Source organism: Macrobrachium rosenbergii, chromosome 14 (genome assembly GCF_040412425.1).
Source record: "Macrobrachium rosenbergii isolate ZJJX-2024 chromosome 14, ASM4041242v1, whole genome shotgun sequence".
NCBI classification, from domain to species: domain Eukaryota; kingdom Metazoa; phylum Arthropoda; class Malacostraca; order Decapoda; family Palaemonidae; genus Macrobrachium; species Macrobrachium rosenbergii.
In genome coordinates, this window is record NC_089754.1 from 44,163,044 (window position 1) to 44,178,289 (window position 15,246).

The 15,246-nt window shown below is 32.7% G+C and overlaps 1 protein-coding gene across 5 annotated transcripts in view; it reads right to left on the minus strand.

Moving 5' to 3' along the window:
• Positions 1-15,246, minus strand: part of LOC136846046 (zinc finger protein 142-like) — a 524,659-nt gene that overhangs the window by 293,335 nt on the left and 216,078 nt on the right. For 4 of the 5 annotated variants that reach the window (XM_067116709.1, XM_067116710.1, XM_067116708.1 and 1 more), the window contains exon 4: positions 6,453-6,520. In XM_067116709.1, the coding sequence (XP_066972810.1) occupies positions 6,453-6,520 (68 nt within the window). Of the gene's footprint in view, positions 1-6,452; positions 6,521-15,246 lie in introns of those variants that run through there. The other variant, XM_067116713.1, reaches the window with a different exon arrangement.

Sequence of the window (15,246 nt, forward strand, 5' to 3'; positions counted from 1 at the left end):
TCAATATTCATGATTTCATAATATATTAAGAACGCTGTAATGAAAATTGCTTCAAAGGCAAACACAAAATTCATTGAACAGATACCAATTCAGCCAACGTACAGCAGAATTAGCTACCCACTCATAATTTCACAATAAAATATTGTTTGTGAAGACATTTTACATAAGTAGTTGATGATTAGGTTTTTAAATGCTTCCTTCACTTTCCAAAAGAGTCCTACTCCCTCCTTATCCATTAAATCACTTTCACCTTGTAAGTACTCCTAATGTAATGAAGCAATAAACCTCCCGTCTACTTAATGCAGTTCACGCATCGCACCCTTATGAAATCTAAATTATCCTTACGAGACTTCCGTATAGCAGCATCTCAAATTTCTTTTCATCACATCACATTAATGTTGCATTTTCATTATTAAGATCATTACTGCCATTCAAGATGAACGTATGAAACATACCAAATTACCAAGACCTTGCATATCACGTTTCCACAGAACGGGATGCTGATTGGGAAACAGAATAAAGCAATGATTATTGATAATTTAATAATTGAATACATTAAATATGAAAAGGTAATTGTATCTGAATGTACTTTCAAGCAAAAGAACTTAAAACCAACACTTTACATGGGCAAAGTACAAATGCAATGATAGCCAAAGTTGATCTTAATAATAGCCTTCAAACAAATAATACCAGAGTTATAATAATCAATTTAAAAACATAACTAAAAGGATGAGGGGAGTCAGGCCTACTTAAGGCCTCTCTCTCTCTCTCTCTCTCTCTCTCTTCTGATGATTCGTTTCTAATAGTTTTCCCTTCGATTTCGGAACAATTTAGTTTCCAGGCTTTTTATACTTCAATTACTTAAACAGTTTCAAAGTACTTTCATGTTTCGAATAATATTTATTTTCAAAATTTGTCCTTTTTGTTTCGAAGGCATTTATTTTTTATTGTTCTTCCTGCAATTAGTAAGAAAATTTTTGTATTTTTCACCACTGATTATTCATGATAGATTTGTTTGAAGGATTTCTAATTACCGTGAATATGCAGTTTTTCATTGCTATTTTCACCGATCTTTATGACTCTGTAATTTTTTTTTTTTTTTTGGAATTTTTTCAATCTGATTTGTTTTTAAAACTTTTTCGTCTGATTCCTTGGAACGTTTGCTTTCTGGGAACTGATTTTTCCACAGCCCCTCCTTCGACTGTTGAGAACAGATTTGTGTTTGGTATTTTCTCACGAGTGGGAATAACAGTTCCATCTCCCAGCTACTCTTTTGATTGTTACGTTTGGTCTCGTAGCTTATAATTTCTTTCTCCATTATTCCAGAAAAATTTTTTTTTTACCATTTTTAGCAGTAAAACCATCATATTTAGTTACTCAAACACATACCCTTGGTAGTATATCTAGGAGGTACAAGCGAATACTTTATTTTTTTGCTTCTTTAATCATGCTTTCTTATTCTGAAGTTAAGCAACCATAGCAAAACTGGGGGTTCTCGCCCTGATTGTTCCGAGAGAGAGAGAGAGAGAGAGAGAGAGAGAGAGAGAGAGAGAGAGAGAGAGAGAGAGAGAGAGAGAGCAGAATAGTTAAGATGGTATGGGTGAGTCAAATCCCACACTTCACAGTATATCTTACAAATGTTTTTCACAGTCCAGTGCTCGGTGTGGAAGACGTTAAACCACAGCATTTGTCGGCTTTTCGTCTCTGGAGGAGTTTCTGCATTCGTGAGTATATCGTCGTCTTACAGATCCTGCCTGACAACACTCAATAAATCTCTCAATATGAGGCCCTCTTGGTCTTCCTTATGTGACCGAGTCTACATGAGGTTGCGTTTGAATGGCAGAGTGTTTCTGCCGTTAGTTCTGTCTGTACTTCTTCTTTTGTTTCTGTAACAGTATTGTCTTTATAGCTTAAGATAAAAAAGATGATGGTTCTGATAATTAATAATTTAGATAACTGAGATAGCAAGCGTGATTCAGTTAGTTAACTTCAATATAAAGTAAGGGACAACTGAATTTTAAATCGTATTTTCACTGCTGCCAAATCAGAATGAACGAAAAGTTTCGTTAAAGGACAGAAACGCTCAAATTTCGTAATCGACATGATACAAGTTAGGTCAATGAAAATTTTAAGCAAAGTATGCAAAACGCCCTTTACGTAAATACGAATATCATCAGAGCCTTCAACACCATGCGATGCAAGGGACCTCTGTGAAATTCCGGCATTCATGTCTTTCGCTTTCACTTCCGTAAATCTAAACCCTCCTCCAGTTTCCTTCCCGTTTTACTGCTCTCATCAACTAGGTCAAGTCTTCAAATTATTCTGGTGCCTATTGGAGCCCAGCTGACACCATCACGTAGTATTTTCCTTGGATTTTGTGAAGTAAATTTGAAACATCTCATTCTTATATATGTATACATACATATACGCACACACACACATATATATATATATTATTTGTTTTTATGCTGATAAGATTTGCTGACGATATTCTGGATTCATGAATTTGCTTATAAGGGAAAATACCCGTAAATAAGCATTTATAATCCTTCTTCTTAAATAGTGCTGAAAAAGCATGCATAGAAGAGCAAGAAAACATAATGATCACTGATGATGAAACAGTTATCATTTCAGTATCGTACCTTCCAAATTGCTTCGTGGAGGGCAAAATATTCGACAATGGCTTTGTGGAAAACCTACCGGCAAACACAGGAAAGAAAGTTCAGGAGATGGCAGTCAACACGAAGATGAAAGAATAGAATAAACATGGTTAGAAAGTTTCGGAAATCTGACCTCGAAGGAAAAGCAGTAAACACTAGAAGAAATTTCCGAAAAATAATAGTTGTAAAGGAAAAACAACAGAATGAACACGGCAAGACAGCTTCAGAGACGATAGTGTTTCTGTAGAAAAATAAAGAATTGGAATAAAAAGCACGCAGCAATCATTTCAATGTGAATCATTTAATGAGATGTGCTATTCTAAGGGACGCATTGTCAGAGTACGAAAGTCGCAATCTCATATTTCACTTGACCCCACGTATACAGTTACGGACATGTGGAGAGGTATTGTATTAAAACTGCCAAACTGCACATGTTTAACGAATAAAAAATTAATGTTGCAGGACAAGCGAAAAATTCAAAGGAAAGCTAAGAAGGTGCCACGAAAGTTGTCATTCATGAAGATATGACACGAAGAAAAAAAGCTGACAAAAAAAAAAGTTGACCAAAAAAAAAAAGAGGAAAGGCAAGTAAGATTTCTGCGCACTTCTATAAGTCGTAAAATTGTTCTCGCTCAGGTTTTGATGCATTTGATGCGTGAGCAAGCATGGCGAGCAACTGACTTTCTTCATCAATGAGGACTGGGGACAAGTTATATAAAAATTGAAGATGAAAATAAGCATAAGTGGATTCGGTGTACAATACTGATAATGCAGAAAAATAAAACTGTAAAAAGAGTACTTGGATGTATTTATTTAAGGGAGTCCCATAGAAAGATAAAGGAGACATTTCATAAGGAAAACATAAAATAAATATTTATTGAGAACTGCCATTGTGATCTCAACATGAAAACCTGTATTTACTGCATGGTACAGATTCCTTCTACGAAGAGATACAAATAATAATATGACTGAGAAATTATGATTGAAGCTTCAGCGTCCAACAAAATTAATAATTTCATCTGTCTGCTTTGGTAATCATTTATATTTAAACTAGAAGATGCAGGCGAGTGTGAAATAGAATATAATCCGCTTTCTAGAGATGTCCTGAAGACTTGTTATTTAAGAAACAATGAACGAACTCAAGAGACTAAGAAAAATAAGGTAGTCAAGATGGGTCACAAAAGCACATCTCGGATATACCATGAAGGCCCAGGATGCCAACTTTTTCGCCTGTAGCATTTAAGATTACAAAGTCGCAAACTATAATCGTGATAAAAAAAAAAGGTAACTTGGACAACAAGGGTGAATCAGAGTAAAATAATAAAACATAAATTTTAATGCTCTTTGGAAGTTGCCAAGATAAACTATGAAGCACAAATTAAATATGCCAACCTCACTCTGAACAGAGAAACAGGATATTAGTTTATATGGCGTTACATGCATGCGCAAACACAAACACGCGCAAGCAATGTGTATATGTATGTATGTATATATATATATATATATATATATATATATATATATATATATATATATATATATATATATATATATATATATATATGTGTGTGTGTGTGTGTGTGTGTGTGTGTGTGTGTGTCTGTATGTATGTATGTATGTATATATATATATATATATATATATATATATATATATATATATATATATATATATATATATATATATATATATATATATATATATATATATATATATATATATATGTATATATATCTGTATATATCTAGTAAAGTAACTCAGAGCCAAAAATTGACACAGTTTCTATCTGGGAGCATGCAACAGGAAAAGTAGATCTATATTTCCAAGTGCCTGGGACAGTGCTATGTCCAAAATCAATAGGGTCGTACCATTGACATGAGATGTGTCCCCACAAAGTCTGAAGCTCAACAATCGTTTGAGCATAAAAAATTAAAATGGCTAACTTAAAATATAGAAGAAAGTTTATGGATTCCTAAATGACATCGCAGTAATGGTATATGTCCGAAAAGTACTGTAATTTTCTTCAAAAGACAGATATCATAAATATATATATATATATATATATATATATATATATATATATATATATATATATATATATATATATATATATATATATATATATATATATATATAACTGAACACCTCCACAGAGTTCCTTTATAATGGAAACTTGGTGGTAACAGGAATGAAGTTTACTTTTGCTTGTGCACAGGCATATGTTTAAAAGAAGGGAAAAGATGGAATGGCTTTACTGGTGAGAAACAGAAGCTGTTGCATTACTGCATTATTGTAAGAGATAGATAAACAGAGAAAGAGAGGGAGGGGCGGTATAACCGTGACAAAATTAGCTTTCTATATGCATCATGTACAAGAAACAAACATCGTTGCCCCAGTGGCAAAGACTTAATGGAAGTAAAAAAAAAATTGAGGAAACGGTGGCCACAGATAAAGTTGGATAGAGAAAACAATAATTCATAAATAAACCAGATATTTCCATTCACAAAAATCATACAATGAAAATAAAACAAGTAACGTGCGGTTTTCATCAGACATGGCATCATTCCACTTCATAAGACAACCAAAACAAACCGATAAGTGACATGCACTTATTAAGATAGATGACTTCTTTTCTTTTTTCTTTTATTAAGACTGACAAGGCAGAGAGCATGAATGAAAGATTATGGTTTATCATGAAAGCTACTTTGTTATCTTAGCTATCTAGAGATCCTTCCTTGGAGAGGTCTGGTGAAATTTAATTCATCTTTTCCTCAACAGCGGATATTAGTGACTCGAGAGAAAAACGTTTGGCAAGAGCGCAAGATGAGAATAGAAGTCATTTTCTTCTCTTTCTCTCCTTTCCTCATTGTCGCGTGAATTGTCACTCTCTTCATAGCTGTGCTCATATTCAAGCATAAACTTTTAGTGTCCCGAATTTCATCCTCGCTTTAGAGGAGGATGGAGACTAAAATGATAAGAAAGCGCTAGGAAAATCTGCATGCTATTCTTATGAGCTAAGTATGAATGCACCTGTCAAGGATGATTTGTTCTAGATATAAAGAGGTGTGTAAAAATCGTAGATTATGTAAGGTCCATTTGGTTAAATTTGTTGAAATAATTACGTTCACCATATATAACTGCATACATACCACATTCACACACACACATATCAATATGTATATATATATATATATATATATATATATATATATATATATATATATATATATATATATATATATATATATATATATATATATATATATATATATATATATAAATGTGTGTGTATGTATATATATATATATATATATATATATATATATATATATATATATATATATATATATATATATATATATATATATATATATATATATATATATATATATATTTCATGAATGTGTGCATGTGTATTCTATAAAAATATTCAAACCTCTATTATAAATCGAGCCATATGAAACATACTTTTTCTTGTGTAAATAGTTTAAGCGTGGCACGACAGTTACTCTCTCTCTCTCCCGCGAAATGGAGTTCTTTCAGTTCGTATTCTAGTGCATGGGTCGTCAGCGACCATCCCTCGGATCCCAGGGCGTTGTCCCTTTGGGGTTCCTACTGACAACGCCCCAGTTCCTCCTGACAACGCCCTAGGACCTGGCGGAGACGTTAACAATATCAACACGGAAGCATTTTTTTACTAACCTCTTTTGTTGCCTAAAATACATTACCATCGACCTATACCTTCACTCAAAAGGAAACCATGAACACCCAAACCAAAATTATATAACTCACCTGACTCGATGTTTTTGAAGCGATTTCCTCATAATTTCCTGGCAGGAGGAGAAGGGCACTCGAAGCCTCTGCAACATAAAACGATACACTGCATTGTGCGATTCCACAGTTAGTAGTAAATCAGTAAATAAAAAACTGCATTTCTGAAAAAAAATTATAATTACATGGACTAAACGATGATAGACTTTGGTACCAAGAAACTTCGTGGTAAATATAAAAGTAAACATACACTGAATGCCAAAAAGACCAAAGAATGATGGGATCCATCACAAAATGCGTACTTCCCACGCCAACGCTTTGGAAAACTAATCTTAAAAGAGCCTTTGAGCTGTTGTGGTACATCAGCTCATAGATAAAACAATTTTATTGTGCCCTGAAATCACATACAAAATTTTCATGAAATTTCAAGGCATTTTTTTCGCTCTCTCACCTCTGTTCAAAATTCAACTGATAATTTTACCTCCTAATGTACTTATATCATATAAAAAAGAAAAATATATGTTGCGAAGATCTCCTGGAGGCCATGTTATCTAGGAAGTATATCTTTCTCTAATCATCCATATATGCGCAAGTGTAATCATAATTTAATGGAATTGCTCGTACATTACCACTGTTGTGCATATTCCTGCAAGTACAGATTTATAATATATATATATATATATATATATATATATATATATATATATATATATATATATATATATATATATATATATATATATATATATATATATGAAACACATACACAAACGCACATAATATATATATATATATATATATATATATATATATATATATATATATATATATATATATATATATATATATAAACAGCTACTGACACGGTCATCTTCATGGTTCCTTTCAAGCACATCCATTTATCCAGTGCATTCTACATATTCCTGTCCTTCTCCTTCCTAACACCTGAGAATTATACACTGTTTTTCACCAATATATTCTTCGACATGACTCAACTATTTAAATACATTTTTATCCCTCCTCTCACCCACACTGATCTCTTTACTCACCCTTTTTCATCCTTTAAATTCTTCTTACGTCACCTGTACTAGTATTTTTTATCTTTTTTTTTTTGGGGGGAGAGATTTTAAGTCTTTAAGGTTAGAGCATTCCATTGAACGTCCTTGTCTACTCACACCTAGGCTTGCAGACTATCACTAGGATATCCATGAGGTTAAAGTAACAGATGACCTTAATTAGCACCTCGAATGACCAAAGATTTATTAAGAATAGGTGAGGTGATAAGTCTCTCTTTCGTGTATTCCACTGCATAGCCTTGAACCCGATCCTCGCAAGAGTGTCTTCCATAAGAGTCGCCTCATGAAACTATTTCCCATTAACAAGAGTAGCTGACACCGAGAACGATGCGTGCAGCCCACTTTTCTCTGCCCTCAATTCAATGAGAATCATTAGCAATAGTTTCAGTCTGCCCAGCAGATGTTCCTACTTGTAAAAGTGATCTCACCAATAATTTCTTTGCAGGCCTTACACAGCGGTTTTAGTAGCCAATGAACGTGTCTTACGGCCAAACTAATATCATCAACATATATCTATCAAAAAGGGGACTCTAGACTTGAAGAAAAAAACAGCCACTAAGAGGCACATCAACACCCCTTTTCCATTCACAGCTGGGGCTTCGCTTAACTCCACGCAAGTGTCGTTACCGCCGATGAAAAGTGTGGAACACCTGGCACATGTGGTTCACCTGACTTTCCCGTGAGTCATGTTTCTCCAGGTTCTCAGAATACAGCCTTCATGTGCAGCACCGTGACGCCCAGATGATCTTCAACACTCGAGCTAACGTGAATGAGAGCTTTGAATAATTATGCCACCCATGCAGTTCTCATAAAATACAAACCAGTACATTCCTGCACATCTACTGTACATGTCAGTGCTTGATAGTTACCTGCTCAAATTATCACCCTGTCCTTTCCCATACTTTTTCTTTTTAGTTTCTTTCAAACTAAGTATATACCTTAGCGAGGCGGAAAATTCGGATAACAAGTATGCATTAAGCAGGACAATTTGAGTTGTTTCTGTTGTTTCAATTGAAGATGAGACAAACACAAGCGTTTGATGCATCAATATCGATTTGAAAAATAAGGACTTGTTAAACGCTGTTATAACTAAAATCAAATTACCGCCTGTTAGTCGGCATGGCAATGATATACTGGTAAATTATAAGTTCCAAAGTCTGACAGCCGTCAAAAAACATGTTATTCGCTAAAGTGAATAACGCATCAATTTGGTGAATAACGGGTGCTTTTCGACAGCTGTAACACGCGGTAATTTTATTTTACTTATAACAGCGTTTAACAGTTCCTTATTTTTCAAATCCTTATTAATGCAACAACACTTGTGGTTGTCTAACCTTCAATTGAAACAACAGAAACAAGTCAAAGATCTCTGCAGTTAGTTTAAAAACCAACTGGAAGCCCATAGGTGAGTTTTGTGATGAAAGGCAACAACAAAGTAAGAGATCGATTAAATAATGATGATTAGTTGATCCGTCACTTACTACGTACTAAGGATGTCCCTTGCTTCCCTTTTCCCTTCTCCTCTCAGACGTGATTTAGTTCTTTAGTTAGTCATTAAAAACCTGAAACTTTTAAGATAACTGATACAATAGTTGCTTGTTTGGGTCAGCCACGTCCTTGGTAAATTAGATTTCGCATTTCTTCTCGGTTTTCCGATTCTGTCATTTTTATTCATTACCCACTCGATTTCCCAATTTGTGAAGCGAGTCTGCTGTTGCTCGAGGATTCGTAACAGGGATCTAAAATTTGCTTCAACATGTCCTTAGTATATCTTTCTTAAAACACGTATAATGCCTTGGTAAAATTACGTTATCTGTAAAGAAACATAAATTATCGTTTTCTACACTTATGTGAGCATTCCTGCCTCTTGATATATAAACCCCCAATATACATACTTACATACTGTACACACATACATACATACATATATATATATATATATATATATATATATATATATATATATATATATATATATATATATAAATATATATATATATATATATATATATATATATATATATAAATTATATATATATATATATGTATGTATGTGTGTGTATACAGTATGTATGTATATTGGGGGGTTTATATATCAAGAGGCGGAAAGCTCACATAAGTGTAGAAAATGATAATTTATGTTTCTTTACAGATTAACGTAATTTTACCAAGGCATTATACGTGTTTTAAGAAAGACATACTAAGGACATGTTGAAGCAAATTTTAGATCCCTGTTACGAATCCTCGGACAACAGCAGACTCGCTTCACAAATTGGGAAAGGAGTGGGTAATGAATAAAATGACAGAATCGGAAAACTGATATATATATATATATATATATATATATATATATATATATATATATATATATATATATATATATATATATATATATATATATATATATATACACACACATATATATATATATATATATATATATATATATATATATATATATATATATATATATATATATATATATATATATATATATATATATATATATATATATATATATATATATATATATATACAGTGTGGATGTGTGTGTGTATTCGCAAATGCCAAAACTGAATACAAATATAGTGTAAACAACAACCTATCAGCAAAATGGACAAACCCTCTATAGCATAACATTCTGGGAGAAAAAGATGGCAAAAATAAAATGTTAAAACCCAGGAAAAAAAAGATACAGTTCTTAAGATCACAACAGTTCATTTCATCATCTGCTTTAATGTAACACACTCATGCTATTATATAATACTTTAGGCTGCAATTTAATCTCACTGAGGTCGTGCACGAGAATAATTACTTATAAGAAAAGCGTTCCCTATTATCCATGGCGTGAAAAGAGCTTGAAACGAGTTACTCTTTTTGTGGAGTGTTTTGGCTTTTTCTCTTGCTGTAATTGGCATTATCTATACAAAATCCAAATATCTGTTTTGAAAAAGTTTAAGATTCATGGGCTACAAAAAGCAGTATGGTTATTACAGGGAATATATATAAGATAAGAAAATCTTTCAATTCCCACACTATCACTTTCACTGACCTATTTACTGTTCATCCACGTTATCTGTTTATTACATTTTACTTTAACGCGGGAAAATTTCTTTACTATAATATTTCATTGGTTTAACAATAATCAAGGAACGGAATGGTTGTGATTTCACGTTCATACGTTGCAATCCGAAGGATGAAATTTAGTTACTTTAAGAGAGATTACGTCAATAATAGATAAAAATCAAGAAAACACCAACAGGAAACGTCTGCTTTTCATCATATAAAACCAGACTGAAACCTAATGTATAAAGATTACGGAAACCAAAAAAGGGAAAGAATACGATCTGGTTATTACCCGAGGTTATTGGGATCCTGGAGGAAGAAATCGTGGCGAAAATTCAGGCAGGAGGCCAAGTTGGACTTGTAAAAAAAATATGAGAGGCATCCTTTAACTGAGTAGACATATTACCAATTACTCCTTGCACATTTGATACCGTTAATTGTTAACGTAATTAACATTAAATTCCCTTACCAAAATTATCTCCTTAATTACGTGCTTTCATTTTACTACTTCAGTTGATTCGATTCAATTTTTTTCTTATGTTAGTTTCAGTTGCTTATCTCCCGAATCACTTTATTGCAGATCTTCTCATGAAAGAAGTTCATAAGGCTCTTCAAGTGAAATAAAAATACATGATGTTAATATTTTATCTACAGTTATTAGGACGCTTCGCGAAAATAATTTCAAGAAAAACCGCTGGCGATAAAGTGAGCATTAACAAAAGGGCTTAATAGCCTTTAAGACCACGCAAGCAATATACATCTGAAGAACAGAATTATTCTCATGAAGTTTTTATAAACCAGCATCATATGAAAAAAAAGAAAACCTGAGCTCTTAATGCGTAGTAACCTTCTATCTGTTTGTTGTCATATTTTGTGTATACGGGAATCATTTTGGTTTAGATGACGCAAAAGTAAATTTATATTCTATCTTATTTTTACATTTGTTTATAAAGAAATTTAAGATGAATACAGTATTCTGGTAAAGTATCTTTTTTTTTTTAGCATAGTTTACATGAGAAACGATAAGGATCGCACGGTTACTTATCCAACACTTTCCAAATAAGATGAAATATATGGCTCTTTCAATCCTGTGCTCTTCGACCTCAGAGAGGTTAATATAATAATAATAATAATAATAATAATAATAATAATAATAATAATAATAATAATAATAATAATAATAATAATAGTGAGTTTTTCACGCTAAATATAGGAGTCAAAATGAACTGTATAAACGGAGCAGGAAGAGTTGACAGACTTAGAAAATTGGTAAACTGTCACGAATGGTGAAAAGGAGATTTATCAGTGTGTGTAAGTATCTCGATGTAGTTTGGTATTATTGCGAGAATGGAAGAAGACAGGCTGATCAATAGGGCGTACAATCTGAAACTGTCGGTAGGGAAAAGGAAAGGAAGACCTAGAAGGTTCTGGCTTGAAAAAATTAATTAAACATCATGGAAGCAAGCGCAATGTTGTGTGTAATATTAAGATGAAAGGCACACAATCACATAGCGAGTGCAGCAGTGCCTGCCATTATGTTTTCAAGAATGACCTAATATCGGTAGAGACGACATATGGGTGAAAACAACACCAACAATGACAGCAACAATCATATATTTTTCAAAGATATTTATACAACACTATTACTGTCAAACTAAAGACTTTTCCTAATTTCGGTAAAAATGTGACAAAACAGATTTCTTTAGAGTATTTATCATACCCTACAATACAAGTATAATGCGTTAAGGCTGAAAATAAGACACTATCTTTTTTATATGAGCATTTATGCTCTCCACACTTCCACGCTAGTCAAGGAGAATCTAGTGACATTGAAAACTGAAGTTTATCAACATGTCAGAAAAAATATTTACGACAACTCTCAATTTTATCCATCATTCTTTTCCTCGTTACTTTCGGACCCATTTTTTCTATGCAAAAACATTTTGAGAATGAATGAAAACAAAAGAGAAACAACAATTTCAGCTGCTCTTTTCTTCCTTCCCCTTCTCTGCCGCTTTGCCCGTGCTTGGATTTGATTAGAGGCACCGTAACGAAATTAATATGTCTTGTGAAATTATTTAAAAAGGCAATGTTTTAATTAATACGCAGTGATGAAAGGAAACTAAATGCCGAAAGGCATCTCTTGATCGAAAGCAAGAAAATTAGAAAAGTGAAACACTGGGCTCAGGACCACGTCCGGAGAGCCGCATTGCGGATGAATGTATTGTATTTGTAATAGTCACTTTAACTGGTTCCAGGGAAAATTGCCACTATACAGATATCAAAGCTTTCCACTTGTATCTAAGAAGCAAGATATACGAAATGTTTACATTGGTAAAAGATAAATGTCTGATAAATACTACTTTACGTTAAGTGCAAGAATAATGCAAATAACCTTTAGATGAGATGGAATTATAATTTATTACTGGTGATCTTATTCAAGTCTGGATATATTTAATTTCAGACATGTCACTTTATCGATATTTGATTTCGTGCTGGAAATAAGACCATAAATTCCTTATAGCCTTTTAAATAATTGCTTGTACACTTCAATAATCTTATAAGATGGCTGTACTGTTTCTCATTAACATGGAAATCGTTAATAAAACAAAATAAAAATTCATGACAAGGGATCTCTTAAACTATGGTAATAGGATCATATCTCTTCAGGCAAGTATTTAATTTATATACACCATAAGAAGACTGATTAGTGGTGTCAAATGACCAAGCGAGGAGAAAAAATGAAATTTATATTTTGTATGAACTAGGAAAAGACAACCCAGTGTCTAAACTACTACATACATACGTACATACACATTTATATATATATATATATATATATATATATATATATATATATATATATATATATATATATATATACATTATATATGTGTATATACATATAAGTACATATAAATAAATATAATCAAGGTACTGAAAGCAGCTATTCGGAGCATATAATATGGATAGGAAACATCTCCCAGCTCCTCTACGTTCAGCAAGCGTCAACGTTGCCGTACCCAGGAAGTTTTTGTATATGTATGAGTGGAAGCAATACGCAAAATAAGAAAATTTCCCTATTAAAAACGAAAGCTGCTTCAGGAATACTCAAGCAAAGATGTTTTTAATAGAAAATATAACAAACTATAACTCTTAAAAATGCTTTTATCAATGTTTACTACGTGCACATTAAAAAAGGGAAAGTTGGCCATTGTAAAAAGGACCGAGAGAACAAAATATAGAAAAACTCTGGCGAAAATACTAAATGAAATATACATAAAAAATAACTTTAAAAATTCACAAACAAGCAGAAGCTGAGAAAGTATATACACCCCAAGTTAACATGCAATGACTCAAGCACGAATACCGCCATTGCTTAACGGCCTTCAGTTAGAACCTTCAGAAGACATGGTTTTCCCCACTTGCATTTCTTTAACAGAAGAAAAAATACAGATCTTTTCTGAGATTAACAAAGAAAAAACAAATAAGAAGAGCATGACTTACTTTAGATAGATGTTAACAGCAAAATTGCTGCTTTGGTAACGAGTCCAAGAAGACAAGAAAAATATTTCATATGTCAATGGAAAGAAATCTTTTTCTTGCCGTTGGTGATATGAAACACGTATTTTAAAGCCTGTGTCCTTAAAGCCTGATACAGACACAGAAACAGTGTGTGCTACTTTTGAACCAAGTATTCATGCAAAGTTAATGGCAACGCTCATTCTATAAAGATTAAACTTAAAAAGTAATCGTAACCTTTAAAAAAAATAAGAATTCCAACGTAAATATTATTGAAATAAGAGCAAAAAGAAAAAGACACACGTACAATGAAAGGTGAAAGTTGAAGGAAAAGAATAATATGTTAAAGAAAAAAATTATCTGCCTCAGGAGAGAGCAACTCGGGAGCCATGAAAATTAGTGTCTCAGGTTCTCTGACCTCAATCTAGCCAAAATGAAATCAGGTATTCTCGTGAACTGAATCGTCATTCTGATGTAACTGATGCAAAAAGGAGTATTATATGATGTTTGAAAAAGGGGTATTCTATGATGTTTAAGAGATAGCGCTATAGTATCCAAACCAAAGAACACCACAGGCATTAATGATTTACGGTCAATTACATGATTATGCCAAAGCCAATATTTAGATATCCTTCGTAAGTGTTCAATTTTCGTTTGTTCACAAATGGGGTTTCTACTGTATAATTCACATTTCGATTTTTCCCATGTCTACATGAATAAATTAATTACCGGACTTTAATCAGCCTTATTCAGGAATCAAAGGGAAGCCACGATGTCTACCAAGGATTTCCTGCATTATAGGTTCTTTCAAATTCATTTCACAGAAGTATCCCAAACGGTAGAAGTGAAATCTAGAGATGAATTTGCTGTTGTAACGCGTTTTTTACTTTCATGAAGGTTTGAAAATTTATTTACTTATTTTTTTAAGATGTAGGACTGGAAGGATACAAGGGAGGAAAACGTATTAGCTTTATAAGATTCAAATACTTGAAAAAAATGATAAAATAACAATCAACAATGTGATCATATTTCATGCGCTAGATAATTGATGAAAAAAGATACTGTTCAGCAGGATCTGATCTCGTAAAAAAAACTGGTGACTGAGGAAAAAATTCATCAGTGCAATATAGCTTTAACTCCCATGGTAACTG